Below are 12,900 nucleotides of genomic sequence, written 5' to 3' on the forward strand. Positions count from 1 at the left end.
CAACAAACATATCATTGGAAAGGTCTGAGTGTCAGGAGAGAGAAGTAATATTAACAGAGAAACTAGACATTTGTCACAGAAAAATGCATTACATTGTTTTTGATGGCACCTGTTGGCTGTATGTGGTATGACGCCTTAAAATCGTAACATTTTTTCATATCAACTTCAAATTTGGAACAAAACTTATTTAGAATAATGCTTTAATTTTATACACATTTCTGAGTAAAACCTGTAATGTAAAATATATATAATAAATAAAAATGTATTTACAATACACTGAAGTTTCTATAAATGTTTGATACTTTGTTTTCTGAAAAAACTCCACTTTTGCAATAATCTGCTGATTGTCTTCTTTAAAAACAGACTTTAGGTCTATATTCCAAAGTGTTCATAAATTAAATCAATTTAAGTTTGCATAGTGGACTTTAATGCCTATTTTATAAAAAGATAAGTGAATCAACTATGAATGAATGCATATCATATCACAGAATTAACTAAGTAACTGTAGTTTCTTTTTAATGTAGGTCTAGGGAAGCTTACTTGCTCTTGTACCAGAAACGTGAGTACATTCACAATTTTGCATTTAATCTCAAATTCTCTCGTGTTGAACAAAGGCTGGTTCTTAAAAAAACTAAACAATTAAAATACTAATGAACAATGACAGCTAAACATGCTATTGCATGTATAATATCTATATGATTTTAATAGGGCCCTGCTAGTGCAAAGGATCATATTGTTCCTTTATGGATTATTTATTTATTTTAACATTCATCAGAGTGCAAATATGGTGCATATATCATACATACATAAATGTGTGAATCTTGGCACATATGTGAGTTTCGCACTATTAAGGGTTTTTTCTCCTCAGTCGACAGTCCTCCAGTTTCTAAGACGAGGAAAGTAACCCAGAATTCTGCCAGAACTGAAGAACCATGTGAGTCCTTCTACATTTAGCCAAAGCACTTCAGGCTCGCTCAGAATCATGTCAATGCATGATGTGTTGTTGGTGTTCCTGTTTCCTGCAGTGAGTTTGTAGTTTTCCCTTTGGTTCATCTCTTATGATCTTTGTGTGTACACCGCTGCTGTTTCTACACACTTTCATTAACTCTGCATCTAGATCTACATCGCTGGCAGCACACATCACAGTGTGGTATTCTTCAGGTTTCATGATATTTGCCAGTTGCTGAACTGGACAGGGGTTGTGGACTGAAACATTGTGTTGTTCCATGTTTCAATCCATGTTTTCTGTGAGGTGGATTTCGTCAGGAGCACATGCTTTTTACCTGTTGTTCAGCTTGGTTAGGCCAAATTAAATAACTTCATAAAGCAACATCCGTGTCTGATTTTTGTGCTTTTATAGCTTCGTCAGTTGCACGGGTGGAGGACGAAGAAGAACCCAAAACTAAATCTGCTGAAGCAGGAGAACCGGTGGAAACGGGCAGAGCTGGGGTGACTCAATCTGAGCTGATTTATCTTTTATAAGAAACACTTGTTAAAGGACGTATCCAATGACTGCAAATCATTCTTCTTTTCTTCTTTTTCAGCAGTGTGCTGCAGCTCATAATAAACCACATCTGGAAGGTAAACCAACTGAGAATTGATTTGATTTTACTGAAGATCATAGATAAAATCATTTTTCTCATGTTAATCACAAACAAACAACATTTTGATACATTTTTCAGAAAACACTTCTTATCTGAAGTTATCTGGCTTTTCAAGTAAATGAATCTGGTTTCATATTTGTAATGGAAAACAAGACAAAATTACTTTGTTTTTGCAGTGAATTCCTCTTGCTGTTTCTTGGTTGGTAGCTAAATAGCAAATATGAACCATTGTTGTTTAATAGTGTTGCCTTATGCAGATATTCCTGGCCGTTTCTTGAGCTCTTAAGCACTTGTTATATGCCAGTGTTTGATTGAGATGCTCATGATCGATGGATGTCTCCTCAGAGTCTGCTGTGACGCGGCGTCTGAGACAGAGACTTTGTGATGAGCCCAAGAAACCACATAAAAGAAAGCACGAGAAAACTGAGAGCATGCATAAAAAGGAGAAAGCCAGTAAAAGAAATGTCAAGTCTAATCACGAAGAGACAGAGACGAGAGAGATCGACATCAGAAGCAGAAAGATGTAACATATCATGAAGAAAAGAGACAAAACTGTGTGTGATAATTTGTAAAAGTTTTAATTAATGTGCATTCAGTTTAAAATGTGAATCATAGTTTATGTACATGTGTACAGGAACTGCTGATCTGTTAAATATTATATAATGTCTGTACTCGGACATCGAAATCCCAAGGGTTTCTCTCCATTTTCTATCACCGAAGTTGACTGATTGCACGGACACTATTGGACGAGAGCTGAACTGGATGATGACATCACTGAATCATTCGTCATCAGTTCGTTCACCAGTTTCTGCTCTGATTTATAATTCTCCATGTATCTTACGAAAGCGTATTGTATTCGTCAAACAAGCAACTATCACCAGTCAACTACTGTGATGCAGATTTACAGCTGTTCACAGAAAATAAAACTGGTATCTCACTGATATATATATACTGTGTGACTGAAATGTTTTTATTGAGGATTTAATTTCTAATTTTCATTTCTACACACAATTCTTAAATAAGAGGACATAATAGTAATCAGATCTGGTTGTGTTTCACAGCCCCGGGAAGAGGTAGAACTTCTTAAGATAGTGTTGTTCTGTCTTTGCACGGCATCTGACACGGATGATGCTCCTTAAACTTCTTCTGAAGGACCTGTTAACAAGAGGAAAACTCCTATCAACAGACCAGCTACACATACTGACCAGTCAACCAAAAAAGAAAGGGTCATACCACACACGTTTAGCACAGGACCTAAGAGCTGAGTTATAACAATACATCTCTGAAAGTAGTTGATAGTGGCATTGCTTCCTGAAAAGCTCCTCGATGTGATCCTCATGAGCATGCTTTTTAAATATCTCCACGATATCTTGGATGAAATCTGAGCCTCTGTCAGGATTCCTGTAGGAAACAGTATCTGAATAAAGAAAGCACATTACTGTATGACAGCTTGGAGCCAAACAAGCAGTGCATTGAGAGCGTAGAAGCCTCTGGTGTTTTAAGATGTTGTGAAGGTGTTTACCGGGAGTGGAGGACCTCAGGCAGCAGAAGTCTTTCTCTCGTTGCTCGGTCTTTGGCGTGCCGTCCTGGACATCCACACATCCATCATTACCTGAGATATACAGTAAGACACAAACCATCAAGTCTCTGTTTGAAGCTTGGAGGTCATGCACATGGTGCTGACACTGAAGTCAATAAACTGTGATTGTAATTAGCTGTTCGTCTGTGGATGAGGATGATTTTAGGCTTGTCTAGCAGTCCAGGACAGTTTGAGGTGTTCAAGCAAGTATAGATTTCATCTGTGGAGAAAACGTCCTCTTCCCCGTCAGAATTGACTATGCTGGAGACTCCCTTGTGACATGAACACCACGAAGCAGCTGTCTGATTGGCTGTGCTCCTGTCGCCGGGCGAAGTCTCGCATGGCAACGCTCATAGCCTGCACACCAACATTAGGTCTTAAAGTGACAGCAGCATAGAAACATGACACTTCATTATAATGCACTATTGAGCGCTGGTGTATACTGTAAATGTACCTGTGCTGTGAGGTCTCTCAGTGTGTGCACAGTGTAACCGAGAGCCTTCAGCAGTCGCTCTCGACCCGATCATCTCCATATTCAAACTCCACATAGGTAATGTTTTCTGTCAGAGGACTTGTCCTTCATCGGGTAAATCTTGAGAGAGGAAGAGGAAAAGAGAGTCAGGATAGTTCCCACGATAATACAGGGCTTTATAACATCGTTACACAAACAGCAATTTAATGATTCGTGTCCACATGTTGTATTAAAGTAGCAGTCGATGTCAGATATACTTACAACATTGCCTTTTTTTAAAAGCTTCTTCTCTTTAAATTCAGGTGTGCATGGCACCAAAGAATCGTCAGTTATCTGTTCACAAGCATAAAATAGAGGATTCAACAGAAGTCCTTTTGGTTTCATAAATCAATCATAAGTTCCCAGAGCATGTGCAGATGTGCAGTGTGTCTACCGCTTCCTGTCCACAGCTGTTGTTGCTGCAGCGCAGTGCATTATGGGTAGGCTCCGGCAGCTCCAGCAGAAGTAGTATGTGTGTTTGTTGGTGGCTGTGCAGATGGTGCAGTGCACACACAGGTTTGTCTGATCTCGTCTTTCCACGTAGGACAGGACACTTCAGAAACCGCTTCGGATTACAGTGTGACAGATAACTAAACTGTGTATACTGTAAAGAGATAGTTCACTCAGAAATCAAGCCTGGTGAAAGTGAATGAAGGTGTCATTTGATTTGGTGTTAAACTATCCCTGTGAGGAATTCATGGTTTTCAAATCCAACTCCAACAGCTTTCTAGCAGTGAGAAGACTGAGGTTCTCCTCTAAGATCTGCCTCTGTTTGCTGGACATCAGTCGACAGACGGACGGATAAGACAGCTTCAGTCCACAGGATCTCCGCCGGCCCTCATTAAACGCAGGACAGCTGAACTCAGGCTCTCTCTAAAACATGAGAACTGGTTACAGATGCAAACGCAGCACAGGAATCAGTGTCAGGAAGTGTGTACTAGAGATGTAACGATTCACTCAATGATTCGATTCACAGTTATTTTTAAACAAACTGAGATTAAAGACTAATTATAAATTTAATGTGTCCTTTTATTAGCTCTTGGACAAAATGCTATATGAAATATAACACTATAATAATATACTAATATAGCCCTTGCATAACATTACTCTTGTTGGTTTTGATTTCTTCTGTTGACCTCATCTGTAAGTGGCTTTGGATGAAAGCATCTGCTAAATGACTTAATGTAAATATAATGTAAATGTAAATAACAAAACTAAACTGAAATTTTAAAACAAGCCCCAAATCAACTAAATGAAGAACACAAATAAACATAGATAGTAAAGTTTGTAGGAAAACTTTAAGTTGGCTTGAAAAAGCCTAGCCAGAAAGTTTGAACTACTTGTAAAAGCGTAGTTTGAGTTTGAGGGTTTTCATTTTTATCTATTTTTAAGCAGTTTTAAAGCTTTGCAGACAATACAATCTATCAGAAAAATAAATAAATAGATAAATAGATAAGAAATAGTAAATTGGCATGTTGCTAGCATGATTAGCACGTGACTAGCATGTTGTTACCATTAATAGAAAGTGACTAGCATGATTAGCAAGTGACTAGCATGTTGTTACCATTACTAGAAAGTGACTAGCATGTCATTAGCATGATTAACATGTTAGTAGCATGTCGCTAGCATGTTACCAACATGATTAGCAAGTGACTAGCATGTTGTTACCATTACTAGAAAGTGACTAGCATGGTTAGCAAGTGACTAGCATTTTGTTACCATTACTACAAAGTGACTAGCATCTCATTAGCATGATTAACATGTTAGTAGCATGTTGCTAGCATGTTACCAACATGATTAGCAAGTGATTAGCATGTTGTTAGCATGATTAACAAGTGACTAGCATGCTGCTAGCATGACTAGCAAGTCACTAGCCTGTCATTAGCATTATTAGCAAGTCATTAGTATGTCGTTAAAAAGTTTCTAGCATGTTGATAACATTATAAACAAGTGACTAGCATGTTTTTAACCTGATTAACAAATAAATCTCTTCATATAAACAAAATAAGGCTTTAACTGTCTGTGCTCTTTCCATTTAAAATGAGATAAAACCACTTTAATTTTAAATGTATTTAAATTTATGCATTTAGAAGAAATAATTTGAAGCAAAAACAGAATGGTTTGACTTCAGTTTTGTGAAACTATACACATTCATATAAACTACCACTAAATGAATCTTGATTTGAATCGTCACATATTTGAATCAATTTTCAATCAGCTTGCGGTTAATCGTTACATCCTGAGTGTGTACACAGAGTGTAATGTGACCTACCTGTTTAAGATAATACTTGAACCAAGCGATGATGTAATGTGCTGGCCTTCGATGACCACAAGGCAATTCCACTGATGAAACAGAAATGAATTGATTACGTTTTTGATGGCCAAACAGAACTAGACCAAACATCTATGAAGCACCTTAAAGAGGCAGTTCACCTCAAAATAAAATTATTTACTCACCCTCAAATCATTCTAGGTGTGTATGACTTTCTTCTTTCAGACGATCAGAGGAATCCAATCAGAGTTGTATTAAAACATGTCTCTTCTAAGCTTTATAATGGCAGTAAATGGGTGCTGATGTTTTAAAAGCCCAATAATGTTTACGCCTGCATCCTACGGTGGAATGAACGAGTGTATGTCAGTTAGCAAAAGCTAGAGATTTAAGTTTATAAAGTTTTAAATATGGATATGTTTCTTCTTACACAAACACATTTTGTTTCACATTTATTCACCCCAAGGAGCCGTGTGAGACACTTTATATGATGGATGGATGTGCTTCATTGGACTAGTGAAAAATGACACCCATTCACTGCCATTATAAAGCTTGGAAGAGCAGGACATATTTTATTTTAATATAACCCTGTTTGTATTCATCTGAAAGAAAAAGTCATTTAGATGGCTTGACGGTGAGTAAATCATGGGGTACATTTTTTTTTAAGGCGAACTAATCCTTAAATAATTTCAGTTATGGCAGTCACAAAATAATACAGCACAACAGACTTTGTCAGAACATTGTTAGTAACACTCACTCACCAAAAGTCCTTCCTGTTGCTGTTCTTTCCTCAGAGTTACCATCTAACTGTTGCAGTCGCGTTTTTTGGATACCTTGGTTTCAAAATAAATAACATCCAGTTTTCTGAATTTTAATAGACCTGTAAATAGTTTATTTGAAATACCATGCTGGTCAGTTTCACTTTAGTTTTAAAGGGGAATTTTGCATAGAATATATTAAAAAATAAGGTTTCTATATTGTCTCTTTCTGCATATGAATTATCCAATAACTGATTGTTAGTAAAAGTCTACATGTCGAATAAATAGGGAGAAAAGGGGGAATGAAATACTTACTACAGTTTTTGAGAATGTTGATCACACTGTCTTCTTCATCCCAGTTTTCACTTGCTTCAGCCATTTTTGATTTAATCACTAAAATGTATTTTTCTTCTGCAAAACTATGACTGGAATGAACAATGGACCCCTGTTAGCGAATTGCACGGAGAAATATATGATCCTGCGGCAGACGGTCAACAACAAAAAGATACACCGTTTTGAGTCATTTGACTCGTGTCACGCGGGTTCCACCTACTGGTCAAAACGGTGTAATGAGACAATCCTAATGAGACCTTTTACAAAACTGCAAGTATTTTCATAACAGTGTAATGTTTTCAGTATAATTTAAACATAAATACTATGAAACATTAGGGTCTTTGCTAGTCAAACCATTTACGTGCAATTGAAATACGGCTTTATAGCTAAAATATTATGTGAACAGTAAAATAATTAACACCCATCCTATGGTTTGACTAGTACTTTTATGAAATATTGCAGTTCGTTCTTCATTTCAGTTATCTGGCTATGGATTACAAGTTAATCAGTCCTGTGCTGCGGGTCAGTGTTTAATGGTCGATGGGTGGCGCTACAAACACATCAGTCCCTCACAACTAGTTTACATTTAAAGAACTAACATCATATTCTCATATTCATAACAGTTACAGCTGCTTTTAATATCTGTCCCCGTTTAGAGAATTCAGAGTAAATATTAACACCGTGAACTTATTAATATATATTTTAATTCTTGTACGGTATCACAACATGACCGCTGTACCACCTGACCACTGCAGATTCATTTCGCAGTTGATTGTGTTGCCGTAGAAAAGCACAATCCTCTCGTAATTAGGCTACCTTAATTATTATGACATGGCTTGAATGCAGCTTTCAGCTCATCCAACCCCCATCAAACACACCTGAACAAGCTAATTAAGGCCTTCCAGACTACTGGAAAGCTACAGGCAGGTGAGCTTGATCAACGTTGGAATTGATCTCCTTGGATTTTTTAGGAACCCATTTTACACAGAGTTTGCTACTGCAGCAACACGTGTTGGTTTAGCTTTGTGTGCTTCTTCTGACGCACAAATTCAGGGCCTTTTCCAGCAGAGTTTGTTGTGAGATCACAGGTCGGGAGGATGACCGCTCGAGTGGATTTCTCGTTGATTGCTGCTTTGTTGTATCTGTTCGGATACTTGAGCATCGCTCATGCTATTCAAAGACGTAACACAGGTGACAAGATCTGTTGACTTCATTACACAACCTGAAGAAATGCAGAAACAAGTGGCTCAGTGTTAGAGAGTAATTAACAGTTTAGGAATGTGTAGGCTTTAAAAGTCTTGATCTGAACAGACACGTAGAATCTGTATTTAAAGCCCTGATACACAAATGCTGAAGCCACACTCTCTGGCCTCTGAAAATGATCCTCTTGAATCCTCTAGTGGATGGTTTTTGTCCGGCGACGCTGACGTTCGTGCCGGCCCGTCGAGGATGTTCTTCTGATGAAGACTGCCCTGGAGGACACAAATGCTGTCGATTTGACTGTGGGCCTGTTTGTGTGCTGCCTGTTTTCAGTGAGTTTCATTTAATGGCTGCTAAGGGTCTTAAAACAACACCCGTAACCCGTTGAATTCCATGTTGGTTTTAAGCAGAAATTTTTCCTTGTTCTCGTCTGAAGTAGGTTTTGAATCTATCACTTAGGATAGATTAATGCACAGGATGACTTCACAAAAGAGGAATAATACTAACTTGCTGTTCATGCTTTGAGTGTGTCGTGCTGTATATTGAAGTGGCTGACTATGTGCACAAACTAAAGCTGACCGTCTGTGTGCACGCAGTGAAGCCGGGTCAGTGTCCCTTACCAGAGATGATCCCACTGTGTGCTGAAAGCTGTTTCCATGATGGCCAGTGTCCTGCCACACAGAAGTGTTGCCCAACCACCGGTGGCTTTGCATGCAGCGAACCACGTGGTCAGGGAAGAGGTCAGATGAGCTGTCAGGGACATGGACCGGTTCGTGGACAGGGCCAGGGAAGCGGCCAGGGTCAGGGACAGGGCCAGGGAAGCGGCCAGGGTCAGGGACAGGGCCAGGGAAGCGGACAGGGCCAGGGAAGCGGCCAGGGTCAGGGACAGGGCCAGGGAAGCGGCCAGGGTCAGGGACAGGGCCAGGGAAGCGGCCAGGGTCAGGGACAGGGCCAGGGAAGCGGCCAGGGTCAGGGACAGGGCCAGGGAAGCGGCCAAGGTCAGGGACAGGGCCAGGGAAGCGGCCAGGGTCAGGGACAGGGCCAGGGAAGTGGACAGGGACTGGGCCAGGGACAAGGTCAGGGACAAGGCCAGGGAAGCGGTCAGGGCCAGGGACGCGGTCAGGGACGCGGTCAGGGACAGGGACAAGGTCAGGGAAGCGGTCAGGGACAAGGCCAGGGACAAGGCCAGGGACAAGGCCAGGGAAGCGGCCAGGGACAAGGCCAGGGCCAGGGCCAGGGACAGGGCCAGGGCCAGGGAAGCGGTCAGGGACAGGGTCAGGGACAAGGCCAGGGAAGCGGTCAGGGCCAGGGACAAGGCCAGGGCCAGGGACAGGGTCAGGGTCAGGGACAGGGCCAGGGAAGCGGTCAGGGTCTGGGACAAGGCCAGGGAAGCGGACAGGGTCAGGGACAGGGCCAGGGAAGCGGTCAGGGACAAGGCCAGGGAAGCGGTCAGGGACAAGGTCAGGGCCAGGGCCAGGGAAGCGGTCAGGGACAGGGACAAGGACAGGGCCAGGGACAGGGACAAGGCCAGGGAAGCGGTCAGGGACAAGGCCAGGGAAGCGGTCAGGGACAAGGCCAAGGAAGCGGTCAGGGACAGGGCCAGGGTCAGGGCCAAGGACAGGGCCAAGGCCAGGGCCAGGGCCAAGGCCAGGGCCAGGGCCAAGGCCAGGGACAGGGCCAGGGACAGGGCCAGGGACAGGGCCAGGGACAGGGCCAGGGACAGGGCCAGGGACAAGGCCAGGGACAAGGCCAGGGACAAGGCCAGGGACAAGGCCAGGGACAAGGCCAGGGACAAGGCCAGGGACAAGGCCAGGGACAAGGCCAGGGACAAGGCCAGGGACAAGGCCAGGGACAGGGACAAGGCCAAGGCCAGGGACAAGGCCAAGGACAGGGCCAGGGAAGCGGTCAGGGCCAAGGACAGGGCCAGGGACGCGGCCAGGGTCAGGGACAAGGCCAGGGACGCGGCCAGGGTCAGGGCCAAGGCCAGGGACGCGGCCAGGGTCAGGGACAAGGCCAGGGACAAGGCCAGGGTCAGGGCCAGGGCCAAGGCCAGGGTCAGGGCCAAGGACAGGGACAAGGCCAAGGTCAAGGTCAAGGTCAGGGACAAGGAAGCGGTCAGGGACAAGGTCAGGGACAGGGCCAGGGAAGCGGTCAGGGACAGGGACAGGGCCAGGGAAGCGGTCAGGGACAGGGTCAGGGACAGGGAAGCGGTCAGGGACAGGGACAGGGAAGCGGTCAGGGACAGGGACAGGGAAGCGGTCAGGGACAGGGAAGCGGTCAGGGACAGGGCCAGGGAAGCGGTCAGGGACAGGGTCAGGGACAGGGTCAGGGAAGCGGTCAGGGACAGGGCCAGGGACAGGGCCAGGGAAGCGGCCAGGGACAGGGCCAGGGAAGCGGCCAGGGACAGGGTCAGGGACAGGGTCAGGGACAAGGCCAGGGAAGCGGCCAGGGACAGGGCCAGGGAAGCGGCCAGGGACAGGGTCAGGGACAAGGCCAGGGAAGCGGCCAGGGACAGGGCCAGGGAAGCGGCCAGGGACAGGGTCAGGGACAAGGCCAGGGAAGCGGTCAGGGCCAGGGAAGCGGACAAGGCCAGGGACAAGGCCAGGGAAGCGGCCAGGGACAGGGCCAGGGACGCGGTCAGGGACAGGGTCAGGGACAGGGCCAGGGAAGCGGCCAGGGACAGGGCCAGGGAAGCGGTCAGGGACAAGGCCAGGGAAGCGGTCAGGGACAAGGTCAGGGACAAGGCCAGGGTCAGGGAAGCGGTCAGGGACAAGGCCAGGGTCAGGGACAGGGACAAGGTCAGGGAAGCGGTCAGGGACAAGGCCAGGGTCAGGGACAGGGACAAGGTCAGGGAAGCGGACAGGGTCAGGGAAGCTGTCAAGGCCAGGTACAGGGACATGGAAGTGGAAGAGGTCAGGGAAGAAGTCAACAGAAGGGTCAGGGATGTGGTCATTGAAGTGGACATGGGACTTTTGCTTAATGCTTACTGGAGATCTTTTCAATTCAGTGTTAATCCTATGGCATGGTTTCCTTGTTTGCTCAACTGTTTTGAAAGCTTTTCGGTCTGCTCCACCTCAAATAAAGAATTGCTTGATTTGAAGAGTTGGGTTTTTTTTGGTATTATTTGGCTGTTTCTCACAGTGCTTTTAAGTTCCTCTCCTTGAGACCTGGGTAGGGTTGCACCAGCCATTCGTAAGTTCTTAAATTAGAACGTTAAGACCACAAGGCTTTAATAACCACTAGCTAGTTTGTGACTAAATCTACACTATTTGGTTGCACCAGTTGTTCGTAAGTCAGGACGTAGTTCGTAAACTCTCTGCTGAGTAATGTGTAGTTTCATAGAGGCTTACCCTCATCCAAATAGAAACCTTTTACGTGAGCAGAACTGTTTAAATGCAATGAAGTTTAATTCTTAAATTTCTAATCACTCTTGTCTCACCTATACTAACGGTAAAAATTTAGTTTCATTTAAAACTATACACTAACTAGCTATTTGTATGTAAATGGAATTCAGAAACCGCAAGACGGCTCAAACACTGAAAGAAACCTCAATGCCTTTTTCGTTTGAAGAGTCCAACATGAAACAGACAGAGGCTTGCTGTAGATCAGGGATAGGCAACTCCGGTCTTTCAGGGCCACTAGGTGTGTTTAACTAGGTTTGGAGCTAAACTCTGTTGTTAGTAAAGGTCTACATGTCAAATAAATGGGGTGAAAAAGGGGGAATGAAAGACTTTAGTTTTTGAGAATGTTGATCACACTGTCTTCATCCCAGTTTTCACTTGCTTTGGCCATTTAAAAAAAAATATATAATCATTTAAACCTTTACTCTTCTTCTGCAAAACTATGACTGGAATGAACAATGGACCCCTGTTAGCGAATTGCACGGAGAAATATATGATCCTGCGGCATACGGTCAACAACAAAAAGATACACCGTTTTGAGTCATTTGACTCGTGTCACGCGGGTTCCACCTACTGGTCAAAACGGTGTAATGAGACAATCCTAATGAGACCTTTTACAAAACTGCAAGTATTTTCATAACAGTGTAATGTTTTCAGTATAATTTAAACATAAATACTATGAAACATTAGGGTCTTTGCTAGTCAAACCATTTACGTGCAATTGAAATACGGCTTTATAGCTAAAATATTATGTGAACAGTAAAATAATTAACACCCATCCTATGGTTTGACTAGTACTTTTATGAAATATTGCAGTTCGTTCTTCATTTCAGTTATCTGGCTATGGATTACAAGTTAATCAGTCCTTTGCTGCGGGTCAGTGTTTAATGGTCGATGGGTGGCGCTACAAACACATCAGTCCCTCACAACTAGTTTACATTTAAAGAACTAACATCATATTCTCATATTCATAACAGTTACAGCTGCTTTTAATATCTGTCCCCGTTTAGAGAATTCAGAGTAAATATTAACACCGTGAACTTATTAATATATATTTTAATTCTTGTACGGTATCACAACATGACCGCTGTACCACCTGACCACTGCAGATTCATTTCGCAGTTGATTGTGTTGCCGTAGAAAAGCACAATCCTCTCGTAATTAGGCTACCTTAATTATTATGACATGGCTTGAATGCAGCTTTCAGCTCATCCAACCCCCATCAAACACACCTGAACAAGCTAA

At 43.3% G+C, this 12,900-nt stretch overlaps 2 protein-coding genes and 1 long non-coding RNA gene across 7 annotated transcripts in view; 2 read left to right on the forward strand and 1 right to left on the reverse strand.

Moving 5' to 3' along the window:
- Positions 1-12,900, forward strand: part of LOC127942996 (ubiquitin carboxyl-terminal hydrolase 47-like) — a 52,842-nt gene that overhangs the window by 3,714 nt on the left and 36,228 nt on the right. The window contains exons 14-18 of one of the 5 annotated variants that reach the window (XR_008149520.1): positions 525-559; positions 869-934; positions 1,361-1,449; positions 1,545-1,581; positions 1,950-2,494. Coding sequence is in view for 4 of the 5 variants with exons in the window: in XM_052539083.1 (XP_052395043.1) it covers positions 525-559; positions 869-934; positions 1,361-1,449; positions 1,545-1,581; positions 1,950-2,131 (409 nt within the window). In the remaining variant the exon portion in view is untranslated. Of the gene's footprint in view, positions 1-524; positions 560-868; positions 935-1,360; positions 1,450-1,544; positions 1,582-1,949; positions 2,560-12,900 lie in introns of those variants that run through there. The other 4 variants (XM_052539084.1, XM_052539083.1, XM_052539086.1 and 1 more) reach the window with 4 other exon arrangements.
- LOC127943004 (uncharacterized) lies at positions 2,167-7,214 on the reverse strand. Its single transcript, XR_008149523.1, has 8 exons — positions 7,037-7,214; positions 6,725-6,796; positions 5,967-6,037; positions 4,089-4,567; positions 3,917-3,988; positions 3,638-3,775; positions 3,127-3,216; positions 2,167-3,021 (listed from the first exon to the last, which is right to left on the reverse strand). It is a non-coding gene; the product is annotated as an uncharacterized LOC127943004 (long non-coding RNA).
- The window catches only part of LOC127942991 (hornerin-like), a 225,032-nt gene continuing 220,039 nt past the window's right edge, over positions 7,908-12,900 (forward strand). Inside the window, exons 1-3 of the mRNA XM_052539059.1 lie at positions 7,908-9,434; positions 9,531-9,840; positions 9,919-10,674. Coding sequence (XP_052395019.1) covers positions 8,880-9,434; positions 9,531-9,840; positions 9,919-10,674 — 1,621 coding nt within the window. The 5' untranslated portion in view covers positions 7,908-8,879. The remainder of the gene's footprint in view (positions 9,435-9,530; positions 9,841-9,918; positions 10,675-12,900) is intronic.

Source organism: Carassius gibelio, chromosome A22 (assembly GCF_023724105.1).
Source record: "Carassius gibelio isolate Cgi1373 ecotype wild population from Czech Republic chromosome A22, carGib1.2-hapl.c, whole genome shotgun sequence".
Lineage (NCBI taxonomy): Eukaryota > Metazoa > Chordata > Actinopteri > Cypriniformes > Cyprinidae > Carassius > Carassius gibelio.